This window comes from the organism of the source record quoted next, unplaced genomic scaffold (assembly GCF_019419815.1).
Source record: "Pyrus x bretschneideri cultivar Hongxiangsu unplaced genomic scaffold, Pyrus_bretschneideri_v1 Contig1, whole genome shotgun sequence".
Taxonomy (NCBI): Eukaryota; Viridiplantae; Streptophyta; class Magnoliopsida; order Rosales; family Rosaceae; genus Pyrus; species Pyrus x bretschneideri.
Window position 1 is genome coordinate 17,696,827 of NW_025999390.1, and position 14,242 is coordinate 17,711,068.

Sequence of the window (14,242 nt, forward strand, 5' to 3'; positions counted from 1 at the left end):
ACAAAACCGACCGTCTACATATGCTACAATCCCTGACAAAACAAACTTCCCCACTCCCCATTTGAGGCCGGCGACAAACTTGGGCGGTTGGCTTGCTAGGACAACTGCAGTAGCATTGGCATCTTTGGATTTCCATTTGAAGTTGGAGATGAAATTGCTTGCTTGCTTCCTCAGCAACCGGATGGCGAAGCTCACAAGCACGTGCTCACACAATATCAGCACCGTTGGTCCGAGCCTCCATTCCTGTTGTAAAGTTTCTCGTTAGTTACTTGTAATGGTTGACGGGTGAAATGCAGAAGGTGAAGGTATTGCATGACAGTAATCACAATAATGCATGCATATTTTCTCTTACAAAAAAACTATTGGCATCAAAGGGAAAATTCATGCAGAACACAAATGAGCAAAATAGATTTTAGTTCATATCGGGTTATTAACGCTTCTTCCATGACTAAAAAAGTCAAGGCAGGAAGTGTTTTAAAAAACGCGCCTCGGGCACGCCTAGGCAGCTTTGGCGGCGAAGCGGTGATGGAAACGTCTCTGCCTAGTGGGAGAAGGCACATGGTCGAGCCGTGCCTGAGGTGTTTGACTGGGCGTTCCCAGGACCCTTTATCGATCCGAATCTTGCTTGAAATTTCCAAGAACCCTCGAAGTTAAAGGCTGGGTGGCTCTGTATTTGCTGCGGTAAGAATAAAGTTAGGGTTTTATTTTGTTTTAAAGATTTTGGCCCAAAATAACGTCGTTTTGGCCAAAACTAATTTTTTTTAATTTAAAAAAAAAACCTAGCAAGCCCCCTTCTTCCCCATCCAAATACCCGATTCTCCCATTCAAATTCTTCCCTTCTTCCCCAGCAGGTCCTTCCCGTGAGGCTTAGCCTCACACCTCAAAACTTTCACCTAGACGGGTTTATCCATAAAACACCTCGCCTACGCCTTCGTCTTTTAAAACACTGGAAGAAATAAAACTGCAATTTCGTCAACAGATTCGGAACATCTTTTGTTTTAGGCCGAGATACTATCGTTCCACATGGATTAACTTGAACTAAAGAAGTTACATATCTCAGTATCCCTGTGGAATGATAAAAAGTACAAAAAAAAAAAAAAAAAAAAAAAAAAAAAAGAAAGAAGGATTATGAGCCATTTGTGTTATGGTAGGTGTGAGCACAAAGTTAGTCCGTTTAATATCAAAAGCACTAATTTTCTGACTAATTACAAAAATCATATTCAAAAAATAAATGTTGTGGAGGAAGGGGTCCACTTACATTTTCACCTCAAAAACGACTCAGAGTTAGTTTGGATATGTTTTTAAAATGACTGAAAGCGTTTTTGGTAAAAATATTTTCGGAAAAAATCCTTAGTAAAAATGCAAGTAAATCTTGGAAAAGCACATAAAGTGCTTCCTGGAAGAAACACATAATTGGTGCTTCTTGTAAAAAACACTTCAAGTGCTTTTGAAACCCAAAAACATTTTCTCCAAAAGCACTTTCAGTCATTTTAAAAGCACATCCAAACGAATCCTCAATGGTCAAGATGTTGCTGAAGGATCTACTTTTAGCAATGCCATGCTCACAAGAAACCCCTTTACCCATTCAATAATCTTCTTTATAAGGGAATTGTTGGGGGTAGGTTTTTGAGGTAAACCTAAACACACGCATAAAACTGTTACAATCTCAATCATAAGATTTTCTAGCAATGAACATGGCCTAAATTTAAAAAAAATAAAATATGTTAGATTTTCCATTAGACGTGCTTTCGGTTGCTAGCCGATGTGTTCATCATAATAATGGGCTTGAATCATGCTAGTTTCGAACGATTGGTTATCGATTGAATGAACTACAACCAACTTGTCGTCCCAAAATATCAAAACTTGATAGAGGGATGATGGGATGCAAATAGTTTGATGAATAAAGTCATGGCCGAGCAAGGCAATATACTTAGTCTTTGAATCGACGATGAAGAATGCCGTCATGTGAGGTCGACTAGTAATCATGACTTCCAAAGGCAGATGCCTTTGGTTTGTGACTTATATCCCATGAAATTGCTCATAGTGATGCTGGATGGTATGAGTTCGCCTTTCAAGTGTGTAAGGGCCTTCATAACCGATACTGGCATAATATTCCTTGGAAATTGGGAAACCTTTAATATGTGCGGTGACGTATAGGGGCTTTAAATGGTGCAAGTTGGTGGCCAAGCTTCGAGGCAAAATTTCAAATAGAGAATCTTTGAGTTTCTCTTCTGGATTAATTTTCTCAAGTTCTGCAACCGGACATAGACCATATTAATCTCCATATTGTCCAAGACTAAGGGCCCCATCATGGTACTTCGTTCTTCGTCGATGAATCGTCTTCAGTACCGGATCCTTTGTCTTCATCGGATTCACCATTGCCAACAGAGATGGCCGTAGTATCTGTGATTTTAGGTATGGCCGAACTCTCTGAGAATCATCTTTGAGTGTTGCATCAACCTTAGGCTCAACACCTGTATTATCGGTGGGCGAATCAAGGATGACCTGTTTGCCTGTCAAATTATGGACAGGTTTGACCGTTGCAGAATGAGCTTCTTTATAGGCTTGGCCCAGGAAAGCAATCTTATCATTTTGAATGCTTGTTGCGCTCAAGGTTCTTAAAAATGCTTAGGGATAGTCGAGCAGTGGGTTGGAGCATAGCGCCTAGGCAACTAGAGGGGGCTAGGTGGGCGCTTAGGTGGTCTAGGCGAATTTAAGTTAATTTATTATATATTTTATAAATAAGTGTCTATTTGCACTTCAAAAAAATATACTTGTATTGAGAAAAAAAATAATAATAAATTACAAAATAAAAGTAAAAGAATACATATATTAGAATATATAAATTACAAGTATCCAACAAGTTTACAGTTTAAAAACACATTAACTATAATCATATATTATTTTAGGCCCAAAAAATCAGCATATTATTATTATAATCACAAACGACTGGAGCCCAATACGCTCCCTAGCCCCACCAAAACCTTATTTACTTTTGCATTCTCCATTTCTCCTCTTTCCTTCATCAGTCGCCGCTTCTGGAAAACTCGAAGAATCAGAAATGGTCAGATGCATCAAGAACCCAAAGAAAGCCAAAAGAAGGGCCAAGGTTAGCTCCAAATTCCACTACCTTCTCAGTTGATTGTTTAATTATTTTAATAAAGTTAGGGTTTTGTCTTAAATTTTTGTTTAGGGCTCAAAGAAAAGAGGTGGATATCCTTCCTCTTCGGGACCATTGATGCCAGTGAAGGTATGGTAGCCGCTTAGTGGGCCGCATAGCACTACCTAGGCGCCTAAACCGCTTAACGGCCGCCTAGGCGCTCACCTAAGCCATCACCGATTTTCCCTAACATTTCGTTCCAAATCGCCTTGGAAGCCCAACGCCTAGTGCGTAGATGACCGCCTATGCAGCTTTTTAGAACACTGGTGACGCCAAACCTTGATTAATGGGTCCTATAGTGTAAGTGGAGGAAAAGCTTGTTCGGCCTCTTTAGCAAAATGCTCTATTCGAGGCTTCATTTCTCCAAGCCGAAGTAACAACTTGATCCTCTTTTCAGATTCTTCTATTTTAGTTTTGGATGTTGGCACTTCCGGTTTCTCCCCTTTGGTGATCTCAACCAGGATTACAGTGACTTGTTATACCAAGTTTTCTTATATCTACTTTTTAGGCTGCCAAGTTTAAACTTTCTAAAGAGCTTTAGCAGCTTGAGCACGATGCAGAACGTTACATTCGTTGCATTGTCGCCTATGCTTTTGAGATTTTAACTCAACCATAGAAGGATCAATAGGCAAGTTATATCCATGTCATTGACTATTCTTTGGCTTTGGTGGCAAGTCCTTGTTGTTGATGATGCACTAAAACTGCCAGAATTATGAGGAAAATACTCCTCATTGTAAAACGGCTCATTGAAATTAAGCCGCCCTCAAACTAGAAGCTGTTGGTCTGCTGACTTAGAGCCCAATTTGTCGAATACTCATTCTAGCCTTGTTCTGGGGCTTAGCTAGCTGAATGTGGACTAGAGAACGAGCTTGTCCTTATTGGTTCTTGCGGCGCGGCCAAATGTCGGGTTTTTGACCGAGTGATTCAGCTTCAGCCCTGTGATAGTGATCTTAGATTTGCATTGGTTACACAATATAATTGTTTCTCAGAGTCGCTAGAAATTGACTCTTGTTGGTGCAATGAGTTGGGTAGGGGAGAGATAAGGTTTTAAAGTGGTCATATTTTCATATATTATTATCATATATTTCCTTTGGATTTTGTATATATATATGAATGGGTTAAATGCACTAAATTTTATTGTTTTATTTTATAGGCATCAATACCGGAGTTATGCAAAAAAATAGTGGAAAACAAGGTTTTTGGGTGTCTAGAGTAATTCCAATGGAGCAAGAGTCAACTTCTGTATCAAGACAAATGCATTACAACATGAAAATAAGAGACATCCGTTTTAGAAATCAAACAGACTTGGGGATGCTATTCACTGGCCTTAGGAGGGAACTTAATTACTAGTTTTATTATTTCCGTTATTTTTTCTTTTATTTAATAAGAACTTAAAGTCCATTAGTTAGAATGTTAGTGGGTTGTTAATTAGAATTTTGCAGGATTTATGATTATTGAGTGTTATATTAAGGAGATTCATTCTCCATTTGATTAGGAGCAAGCCACCAAAAACCACAATGCAAAATTCACATAGGCTACGGCAAGGAAGGACAAGAGGAAGATCTACTTTGGAGTTTTTCTTTGTTAGGGCTATGATGTAGCCTGATCATGAATATTTAATTGCCTTGTGGTATTGTTAGTATCAAGTTTTTATTCCATATTGAGTATCTTTTGCTATTCGTAATGCACTTGATTTTTAATTTAGATGCTTGATCACCATCTAGGTTTTAATTGAGTTGATTTGATACAAGTTAGAGTAGATTCCATACTTAACTTGGGTTTAGCTTCTTGCATTTGATACCATAAACACCTATTTGTAGATGCCATGCAATTAGGGTTTATGTGATTTTCCAATGGTTTCCATAGAGCTTAATGGGTGCTTAATTGTTTAAATTCATCTAAATGTGAGGATTAACATGTAAGGATACTTTTGATGCAACTAGATGCCATGGCCGTTGAATAATTTAGGGAAAATCAATCATCAATATTAGAGAACTACTTGAGCATAACATATTAAGGAAATTAAGTAGAATTGGTTAGGGTGAATTCAAATGCCCTAGGTCTTATTTTCTTATGTTTCAATTTATAATTTACATGCATTTTATTTTCAAGCTTTATTTTATTTCAGTTTAATTCAAAATGTCATGTATTTTCCATTAAAGCTACACATTACAATTTGTTTCAATTTAGTTTTTAAGAATTTTTAGAATCAATTCGATCTCTGTGGGACGATATCCGTGCTTCAATGTTATACTATCATTCGATTTGTATACTTGTGAACACTAAAATTATGGATATGTTCGACCATCAGAATGCGGACTCTGAAATGCACTTAAGAATATCCAATCATAAAATGGATTCGGTTTTTAACGTATCGAACACTGTAATCTGGTGACATCCCAACTCACTGAAAGGCTAATGAGATGACCTCTTCCATTGATTGAAATACACCTTATTGATAGAGACTTGGATAAATAACCAACCGAATTTGAAGCAGTGCTATTACTCCAAACTGAAGTGCTCCTTAGGGGTGGGTAAACGGGTCTTGGTCCCATGGGTCGGGACGGGTACAGCTGGTTCGGGACGGGTAAAGAGCAGGTCCAAAAATTTTAAAGCCAAAACAGGGTGGGTTCACAAAATTAACGGGGCAGGGCAAGTCTAAAAGTTTGAGGAAACTGGCCCCCCGCTCAAACCGTGCGATGGAACAAGTCTGCAAATCTCTCGGATCATACTTGACCCAACCAAATCTATCTCTCTCCTGTCGATTATAAACATAAACCCACCATTTCTCTCCCAAAGCCCAAACCCCTAAAATCCACTTTCAAAATTTAATAAAGGTTGAAGCCTTCACTCTCACAGACACTAAGAAGGAAATACATTGAAAACCCACATGGATTTAGATCTGGGAAGCTTTTTATTGGTAGAATTTAATGGGAGACCTCGGAGAAAAAGCTTATGAGTACTTCAACAACTATGACAACATTTTACAGAAGGCGGTCATGAGGGATAAGGTCTTCGGCCGCCCCAGAGGTTTAGGGTTTGTGGTTTTTGTAAATCTTGTTGATCTCGATATGGTTCTTCAGTGTAAGAACCCTATTGATGGTAGAAGGGTGAGATTCAAATTCTTAGTTTTTATTTTTATTTTTTCGATGGTAGAACGATTTGTGGTTTCGGAACAAGGAGAAGAAGGTTGGAGACTTGAAATAACAACTCAAGACTTTGCAGAAGTCAGGCACAGTAGAAGAAGAGTTTGCTGCACATAAGGAGGATTTCTCTGTAAAAGAACTTGTGGACCCGTAAGAATAGACCCGTTTCATACGGGTCGGGTTAGGTCTAGTTCCACCTTTAAATTTTTATTACCTGATCCGACCCGCCTTGTGTTATTTTCAAGCGGCTCGAGTCCGGTGCTTGCAATTTTAGGCCTGGCCCGTGCCCACCTTTAGTGCTCATCGGTTGCCTAATTTTACGAATCTAGCGTTGTTAATCTAAATTGAAGACCTCGCCGGTTGTCAACACAGTGCTGTTAATCCAACTTGAAGATGCATTGCCAAAGTTAACAAGGTTAGTTTTTTCTCAAAAGGTTTGAAAGGGTTTCGCATAGAGTGAGAATTTGCGCAAGGTAATTTTCTTTGTTGGGTTGAAAGTCCTTGGAATGTTGCAGAATCTCTTCTATATATAAGAGTGATTTTCGTATTGATCAGTTTATACTGAAGTAGAGTCCCTCTTGGATTATACTTTTCTCAGCATTCCCTGATCCAAACTCTTATCAAGCCATCCTGATCTGCGCATAGAGCCAGGCCACTACTACTGGATCTAGGACTCTGAACTCAATCCCTTTTATGTATTCAATTCACTTTTGGTCTTGATCAGTTATGAACATTGATACTGGAATATTACGAATCATATCAATGTTTACTATGATCCTTTAACAATTTTACTCATATTATGACTCAGTCAAATCATTTCAACTTGACTCCCTGAGAGTTCTTCACCCATTAGGATTCAGCCATCCTATATTGGGTTGGACTTCAAGTTTCAGAAACATAAGACATGGGCTGAAAATCTTCACTCTTTGTCAAGCCTATAGTTACATTCGACTCAAACCAAGTATTTTTGGTCCAAACAAAAGCATATACCACGTAACAACATAAGATAATATTGGTTAGGGAATTGTTATTGGGACTCCAAAAATCTTATTTCTCACTCCAAACTTTTTATAATTAGAAAGAAAAATATACTTATAAGAAGTGTAGAATGAGATTTTTAGAGTGCTAAAACAGTTCCTTATTGGTTATTCAATTGTTTCAGTGAATAATGTAAATGTTCCTATTCATCTGTACTACACATCTTGAAGCTAGTGTAATACAATTTTTTTTTTTAAACAATATATAAAAATTAACTCTTTGAGTTAGATCTGTTAATTTCTTATGTGAGTTTGATTTGGGTACGTCAAGCTAATCAATTTCTTTTTAATTTTTTAATCTCTTCAAATTCTTTTAAACTTAATATTATCTTGTTATTGAACGTTAAAGCATAATAAAAATTTATAATCAATTTATTGCACATATGGCATAGTCTTATTGGGTGTTGGGTCTCACATATGTTTCTAGAGGCCACCTATAAGTTTTAGGGAGAAGAGAGAGTCCACTAGTCAAAGTGAAATAAATTTTGAGTTTCAGAAGTGAAAAGCTGATTTTTGAGTTACAGTGAGCAAAATAAGATCAAAATAAAGTTTCAAGGGAAAACCTAAAAATAAGTTTTTACTATATATAGGGGCAGATGCATGACATCATTTTTTAACACAACTTTTAATGCACATTTTTGTGGAGTTCACTCTGTGATGTATTTTAATGATTTGAATCGTCTATCATTTAGAACATCATTTATATATCATCATTGCAAAAAAAATTAGACAAACCTTAAACCATTAATCCAATGATCATATGATTTCTGATTTGAATTTTGGTGGACATGATCTTCTAGGAAAGACCTAAAATATTGATTGTTCAGATCGTTAAAATACATTATGAAGTGAGCCGCACAAAAACGTGTGCCAAAATTGTGTAAAAAAAATGATGTCATGAATCCAATCCATAAAGTTATAGTGATGGCACGAATCCGATCCATAGGTTCACTACTTGATCTATTGAAATACAACCTACCTTTTATGAGTTCAAACTTTTAGTTAAAATTTAACGTCTGAATCAACTTATTTACCTCTGAAACAAATCGTTTTACTTCCTACTTGCAACATATGCTCTCCTATTTGTATCCACACATCCTTACCACGATCATCATCCAACCACCAAGGACCAATTTTGGTCCAATTGACTAAGTCATAATCCAACTTATAGCTTTCACCTTTTTCATCGTAACCGCACTCTTTCCCGTAATAAATCCATTTATATTGGCGGGTAAATCTACCGTGACGTCACATGATTGGCCAGCCCATCATCCACAATGGCTGCCAAAGAAAATCTAATTTTATTGTATTTTTTACTAAAAAGTTAAAAAAGGTAAAATCCCAGCCTGTTACTGCTTTTCAAAGCTTTCGGCTTCGTTCACACCTGGTTTTTCCTCTTTTATTCCATTTATTTGTTCACCATTATATGTAAACCATGAAAGGCTCGACAAGAGGCAACCGCATATTCTCCGAAGAGAACAGCACTCGTGGCCAAAAGTTTGACAGGTTAAAGAACTCCCCGGAACACGAAGAATCGGGGTTTACGACCCCCCAGAGCTACGAGCCAGACCCGATGGTGGCGGAGGACGCCGCTTTGTCTCCTTTCAATAAGTCTCCATGGTCTGCCCATATGAACAACAACGACAATAATAATAATGCTTCAGAAACAGCCAACGACAACTTCTCCCCCAACGTTCTCATGGGTGCGTTGGTTCGTGAAGAAGGACACATATACTCATTGGCCGCCTCTGGAGACTTGTTGTACACGGGTTCGGATAGCAAGAACATTCGGATTTGGAAGAAGCACAACGAGTATTCAGGGTTCAAATCGAATAGCGGATTGGTTAAAGCGATAATCATAGCGAAGGAGAAGATCTTCACCGGTCATCAAGACGGGAAAATTAGGGTGTGGAAGGTGTCCACCAAGAACGCAACTCACAAGCGAATAGGAACTTTACCTACGTTGAAGAATTACATAAAGTGTTCCATGAAGCCGAGTAATTACGTTGAAGTGAGAGGCAAGAGCAAAGTCCTATGGATCAAACACTTTGATTCCATCTCATGCTTGAGCTTGAGCGAAGATCATACGTTACTATACTCCGCGTCGTGGGACAAAACGTTTAAGGTTTGGAGGGTTTCCGATTTCAAGTGCTTGGAGTCGATTAGCGCTCACGATGACGCCGTCAATGCGTTGGTTGTTGGATTTGATGGGTTGGTCTTCACCGGTTCTGCCGACGGAACTGTTAAAATTTGGCGGAAAGAGTTACAAGGAAAAGGTACTAAGCACTTCTTCTCACAAACGCTTTTAAAGCAGGAATGCGCGGTCACAGCCTTAGCTGTGAACCCGGATGCCACAATCATTTATTGTGGCTCGTCCGATGGACTAGTCAACTTTTGGGAACGGGAGAAGAACCTCCAACACGGCGGTGTTTTGAGAGGCCACAAGCTGGCGGTTCTGTGCTTGGCCACGGCTGGGTGCTTAGTATTCAGTGGCTCCGCCGACATGGGGATTTGCGTGTGGAGATTAGGCCCTGACGGGGAGCACATTTGCTTGTCGGTGCTGACAGGGCACACGGGGCCGGTGAAGTGCTTGGCTGTGGAGAGAGATCACGATCAGTCGACGTCTGGAGAGACGAGGTGGATCGTTTATAGTGGGAGTTTGGATAAGTCGGTGAAGATGTGGAGGATTTCGGAGCAAGCGCAGCCTATGGTGCCGAACCAGAAGCACCAGCACTACACCTCCGATGGGTATTGTGTGCCAATGTTGAGCTCGGCGCCTAGCTTTGCTTCTCGTGGAGGGAAAAAGGGTTCAAGAAGATTCTAGGTTTTGATATGATTATAATCAATATATGATTGTGCTGTGTGATTAATAGTTGTGAATTTATGCATGCATGCATGCATGTTTATATCAGTTTTTCTTGATCCAAATATTGTTCATGCATAAGATTGAACCCAGTGGATTTTGAATCATGTCATTGGTAAAGCTAAAGTTTTGGACATGTGGATTGTGGAATACCAAATATTCACCACAAATTACATACATATGCTTGGGAAATGTTTATTTGCATAGTTCAGTATTTGTTCTTCAACTTTTATCATCTTTTAATTTTTACGAACGACATTAAGAGAAAATCAATCAAACTTATTAGGACCTGCATCTGCATGAATACTTTTAGATAACTAACTGAATTACAAACAGTTTTTTAATCTCTATCATATTTATTGTCATAAGAGGATAAACGTACTTATGAAAAGTAGCAAGAAATATTAAGCTCTATCAAGTATAAATCTCAAATTTTCCTCCATCCAAATCAACAAATTATTACACCAAGAAGAGTTTAAAGCTCGAATTTTACTTGTCCCACACATATAAGCCTCGTCAAGTTTTTGCCAACAAGGTTGAGCATAACTAATATAGCTCGAGCTTAGTAAATTCAAGTCAAGCTTGAACATTCTTTTACTCTACTTGACTCAATTGACAGGCGGAGTTATTTTACATTAATCCTTATTGAAATTTTTTGTGCTTTCACATATATGATTCAACTTTCGTGTTTTACACGCTAATACATCCTGTAAAATAGAATCGCGACAAAATTATTAAAGTCAACGAATTAGGAAGTGAAATCTTACCAAATTATGAAGATACCTTTGTTGTGTTAAATATTATATAAATGGAAAACATGGAAGAACCAAGAAAGAGAGTTTCGATGGCTTGAAGAAACTTAACCAACCTAATTATTTTCTGTCTACTTTATAATGATGATTGAGACTTCACACCTTCTTTGATATGGGAATGCTAACTGAGTTCACATTTTTTTGCACCTAAAAATAGTTGTGGCGTCTCTAAAAACACGACATATGTCCACTCACTTACACATTTTAACTGCATTAACTCCTCTATTAACTCCTAAATTTGGAAAAAGAAAACCCAAGAAACCAAGCATTGTGGTCTCTCTTCTGATAAATCAACTTCTGTAAAAATATATTCGACTATCTTGAATTATTCAAAAAAAAGATACAAAAGGCTTTATATACAGACTCATTCTCTTGGAAGAGAATTAACCTAGCCTACAATCTAGCTATACAAAAAAGGAAGATTTTGTACATATCAATTACAGACTTTGTTTCCTATTCTAAGCCAAGATATCAGGCATCTTGATATCATTGACTTCTCAACACTCCCCTCAAGTTGGAGAGTGTACGTCGAGAACTCCCAACTTGCGTATGATGGATGAGAAAGCCTCATTTCCTAATGCCTTTGTGAATACATCTGCAAGCTGGTTTGAAGAGGGAATGTATCTTGTGACAACTGATCCATCTTGTATCTTGTCTCGAATAAAGTGACAATCAATCTCTATATGTCTAGTTCGTTCATGAAAAACTGGATTAGCAGCTATATGGAGCGCCGCTTTGTTGTCACAATGTAGCAAGGCCGGTTTTGGGTGAAGCAAACCTAAATCCCTCAGAAGATATCGAAGCCATGACAGTTCACAACAAGTTCTAGTCATGGCTCTATATTCGGCCTCTGCTGATGATAAAGAAACGGTCTTTTGTCTCTTTGACCTCCAAGAGATCAACGAATAGCCCAAAAAAACGCAATAACCTGTAGTTGACCTTCGTGTCGTAGGACATCCCGCCCAGTCTGAATCACAATATGCGCTTAAGTTTAAGTTGTTTTGAGAAGAGAAAAACAAACCTTGTCCAGGCGTACTCTTCAATTATTTCAGAATTCGGAGGGCTGCTTCCATGTGCGGTTGTCGTGGTTCATGCATGAATCGACTTAACACATGCACGGGATAAGTGATGTCCGGCCTTGTAATAGTTAAATAGATCAATCGACCAACCAACCTTCTATACTTTGCCTGATCTTTAAGCAACACACCAGTGTTAGAAAGTTTAACATTCTGCTCCATAGGAAACTCCACTGGGCGAGCTCCCAAAAGACCACTATCTTTCAAAATTTCTAAAGCGTATTTTCGCTGAGAAATAAAGATCCCTTTCTTTGACTGTGAAACCTCTATTCCCAGAAAGTACTTCAAGTTACCAAGATCCTTGATTTTGAAGTGACCATGAAGAAATTTTTTAAGAGCATTAATTCCTTCAGGATCATTGCCAGTGATCAAAATATCGTCAACATAGATCAGGAGGGTTGTAAAGGATTGCTCTTGCTGCCTCGTAAATAAGGAATAATCTGCCTTTGATTGAATATAACCAGCGGATTTGATTGCTTCTGAAAACTTTGCAAACCATTGCCGGGAAGCTTGCTTCAAGCCATAGAGGGATTTATTAAGGCGACATACGATATTCTCCCCCTGTCGCCGAAGACCAGGAGGAAGGGTCATATAGATTTCTTCATGAAGATCACCATGAAGAAAAGCGTTATGGACATCGAGTTGGTGGAGAGGACCTAGTCTCGGGCAGCAGCAAGGGCTAATAAACAACGAACAGTGACCATTTAGCAGTAGGGGAAAAGGTATCGTGATAATCAACACCTTCAAGTTGAGTGTAACCCTTGGCGACGAGGCGAGCCTTATAACGTTCAATAGAACCATCAGAACGATGTTTGATCTTATACACCCAACGACAACCAATGGGAGTCTTGCCGGCAGGGAGAGGAGTGAGTGTCCAAGTATTAGTGGCTTCCAAAGCACGCAGTTCAGAGTCCATGGCAGCTTGCCAATGGGAATGAAGGGCAGCCTGAGCATAAGTGTGAGGTTCTACCTGCTGACTGATAGAAGCAAGGAAAGATTGTTGTTGAGGTGAGAAACGATGATAAGTGAGAAAATTAGCAAGAGGATACCTTGTACCGGTGGTAGGACCTGTCGACGAAGAGGATGAATCGAGTGGTTGGGTAGAAGGCAAAGTAGGGCAAACATAATCACTGAAGCGAGCTGGAGGAGCGGAGCGACGATCTGAGCGGCGAAGCACGGGTGCAGAGGGCACGGAAGGTTCTGGAGGCACGAGCGCTGGGAGCGCTGATATGGCAGGAGCAGGGACAGAGAGAGATGTAGCATCAGATGCGGGAGGAAAAGACTCAACAGGTGACACGGGAGAAATGGTGCGGAAGGGATGCGGAGGGATCAGTGTAGTCAAGAAGGGGTTGAGGTAAGACAGGTCCGGGAAGCTGGTCATCAGAGATGGAGTGATGTTGGGAAGGGAAAATATGCTCGTGGAAAATGACATCACGGCTGGTAAAAAACTTATGGGTGGTGAGGTCGTAGAGTTTATAGGCTTTTTGGCCAACAGGATACCCTAGAAAAACACACTTATGAGCACGGGGAGCAAACTTATGAGAAATGTGAGTATTTGTGGCATAGGCAAGACATCCAAAGACTCGTAAGTGGGAATAGGTAGGGGATTTGGAATAGAGACGTTCAAAAGGTGTAGTGTTGGAAAGAATTTTGGTAGGGAGACGATTAATAAGGTGAATTGCTGTGAGCACACATTCACCCCAAAAACGAAGTGGTAGGTTGGCTTGGAAACGCAAACTACAGGCTGTTTCAAGGATGTGACGATGCTTGCGTTCTACAACCCCATTTTGTTGGGGCGTATAAACGCAAGAGTGTTGGTATATGACACCGTGTTCGTGGAAAAAATCACGAAGGGAGAAAAATTCACCTCCATTGTCCACACGGATTTGACAAACAAGTGTATTAAATTGAGTACGAACATAAGAGAAAAAATTCTTAAGGAGGTGTTGGGTCTCATTTTTGTGATGCATAAGAAAGATCCATGTGAAACGAGAATAATCATCTACTATGGTCAAAAAATATTTGGCTCCACAAGTAGAGGCAATTTTATAAGGACCCCAAATATCACAATGAATTAAATCAAAAGGTTTCTTGGTTGAAATGGTACTAACACCAAAAGGTAAACGACTTTGCTTGGCTAATGGACAA

General features: G+C 39.2%; 1 protein-coding gene across 1 annotated transcript; it reads left to right on the plus strand.

Moving 5' to 3' along the window:
• Positions 1-8,749: 8,749 nt before the first annotated feature.
• LOC103933953 (protein JINGUBANG-like) lies at positions 8,750-10,385 on the plus strand. The gene has a single exon (XM_009343653.3). The coding sequence runs from the start codon at positions 8,779-8,781 to the stop codon at positions 10,165-10,167; it is 1,389 nt and encodes a 462-aa protein (XP_009341928.2). The 5' UTR covers positions 8,750-8,778; the 3' UTR covers positions 10,168-10,385.
• The last annotated feature ends 3,857 nt before the right edge of the window (positions 10,386-14,242 follow it).

Coding starts and splice junctions, on each gene's coding strand:
- LOC103933953 (XM_009343653.3), top strand. CDS start 8,779: ATGAAAGGCTCGACAAGAGGCAACCGCATATTCTCCGAAGAGAACAGC.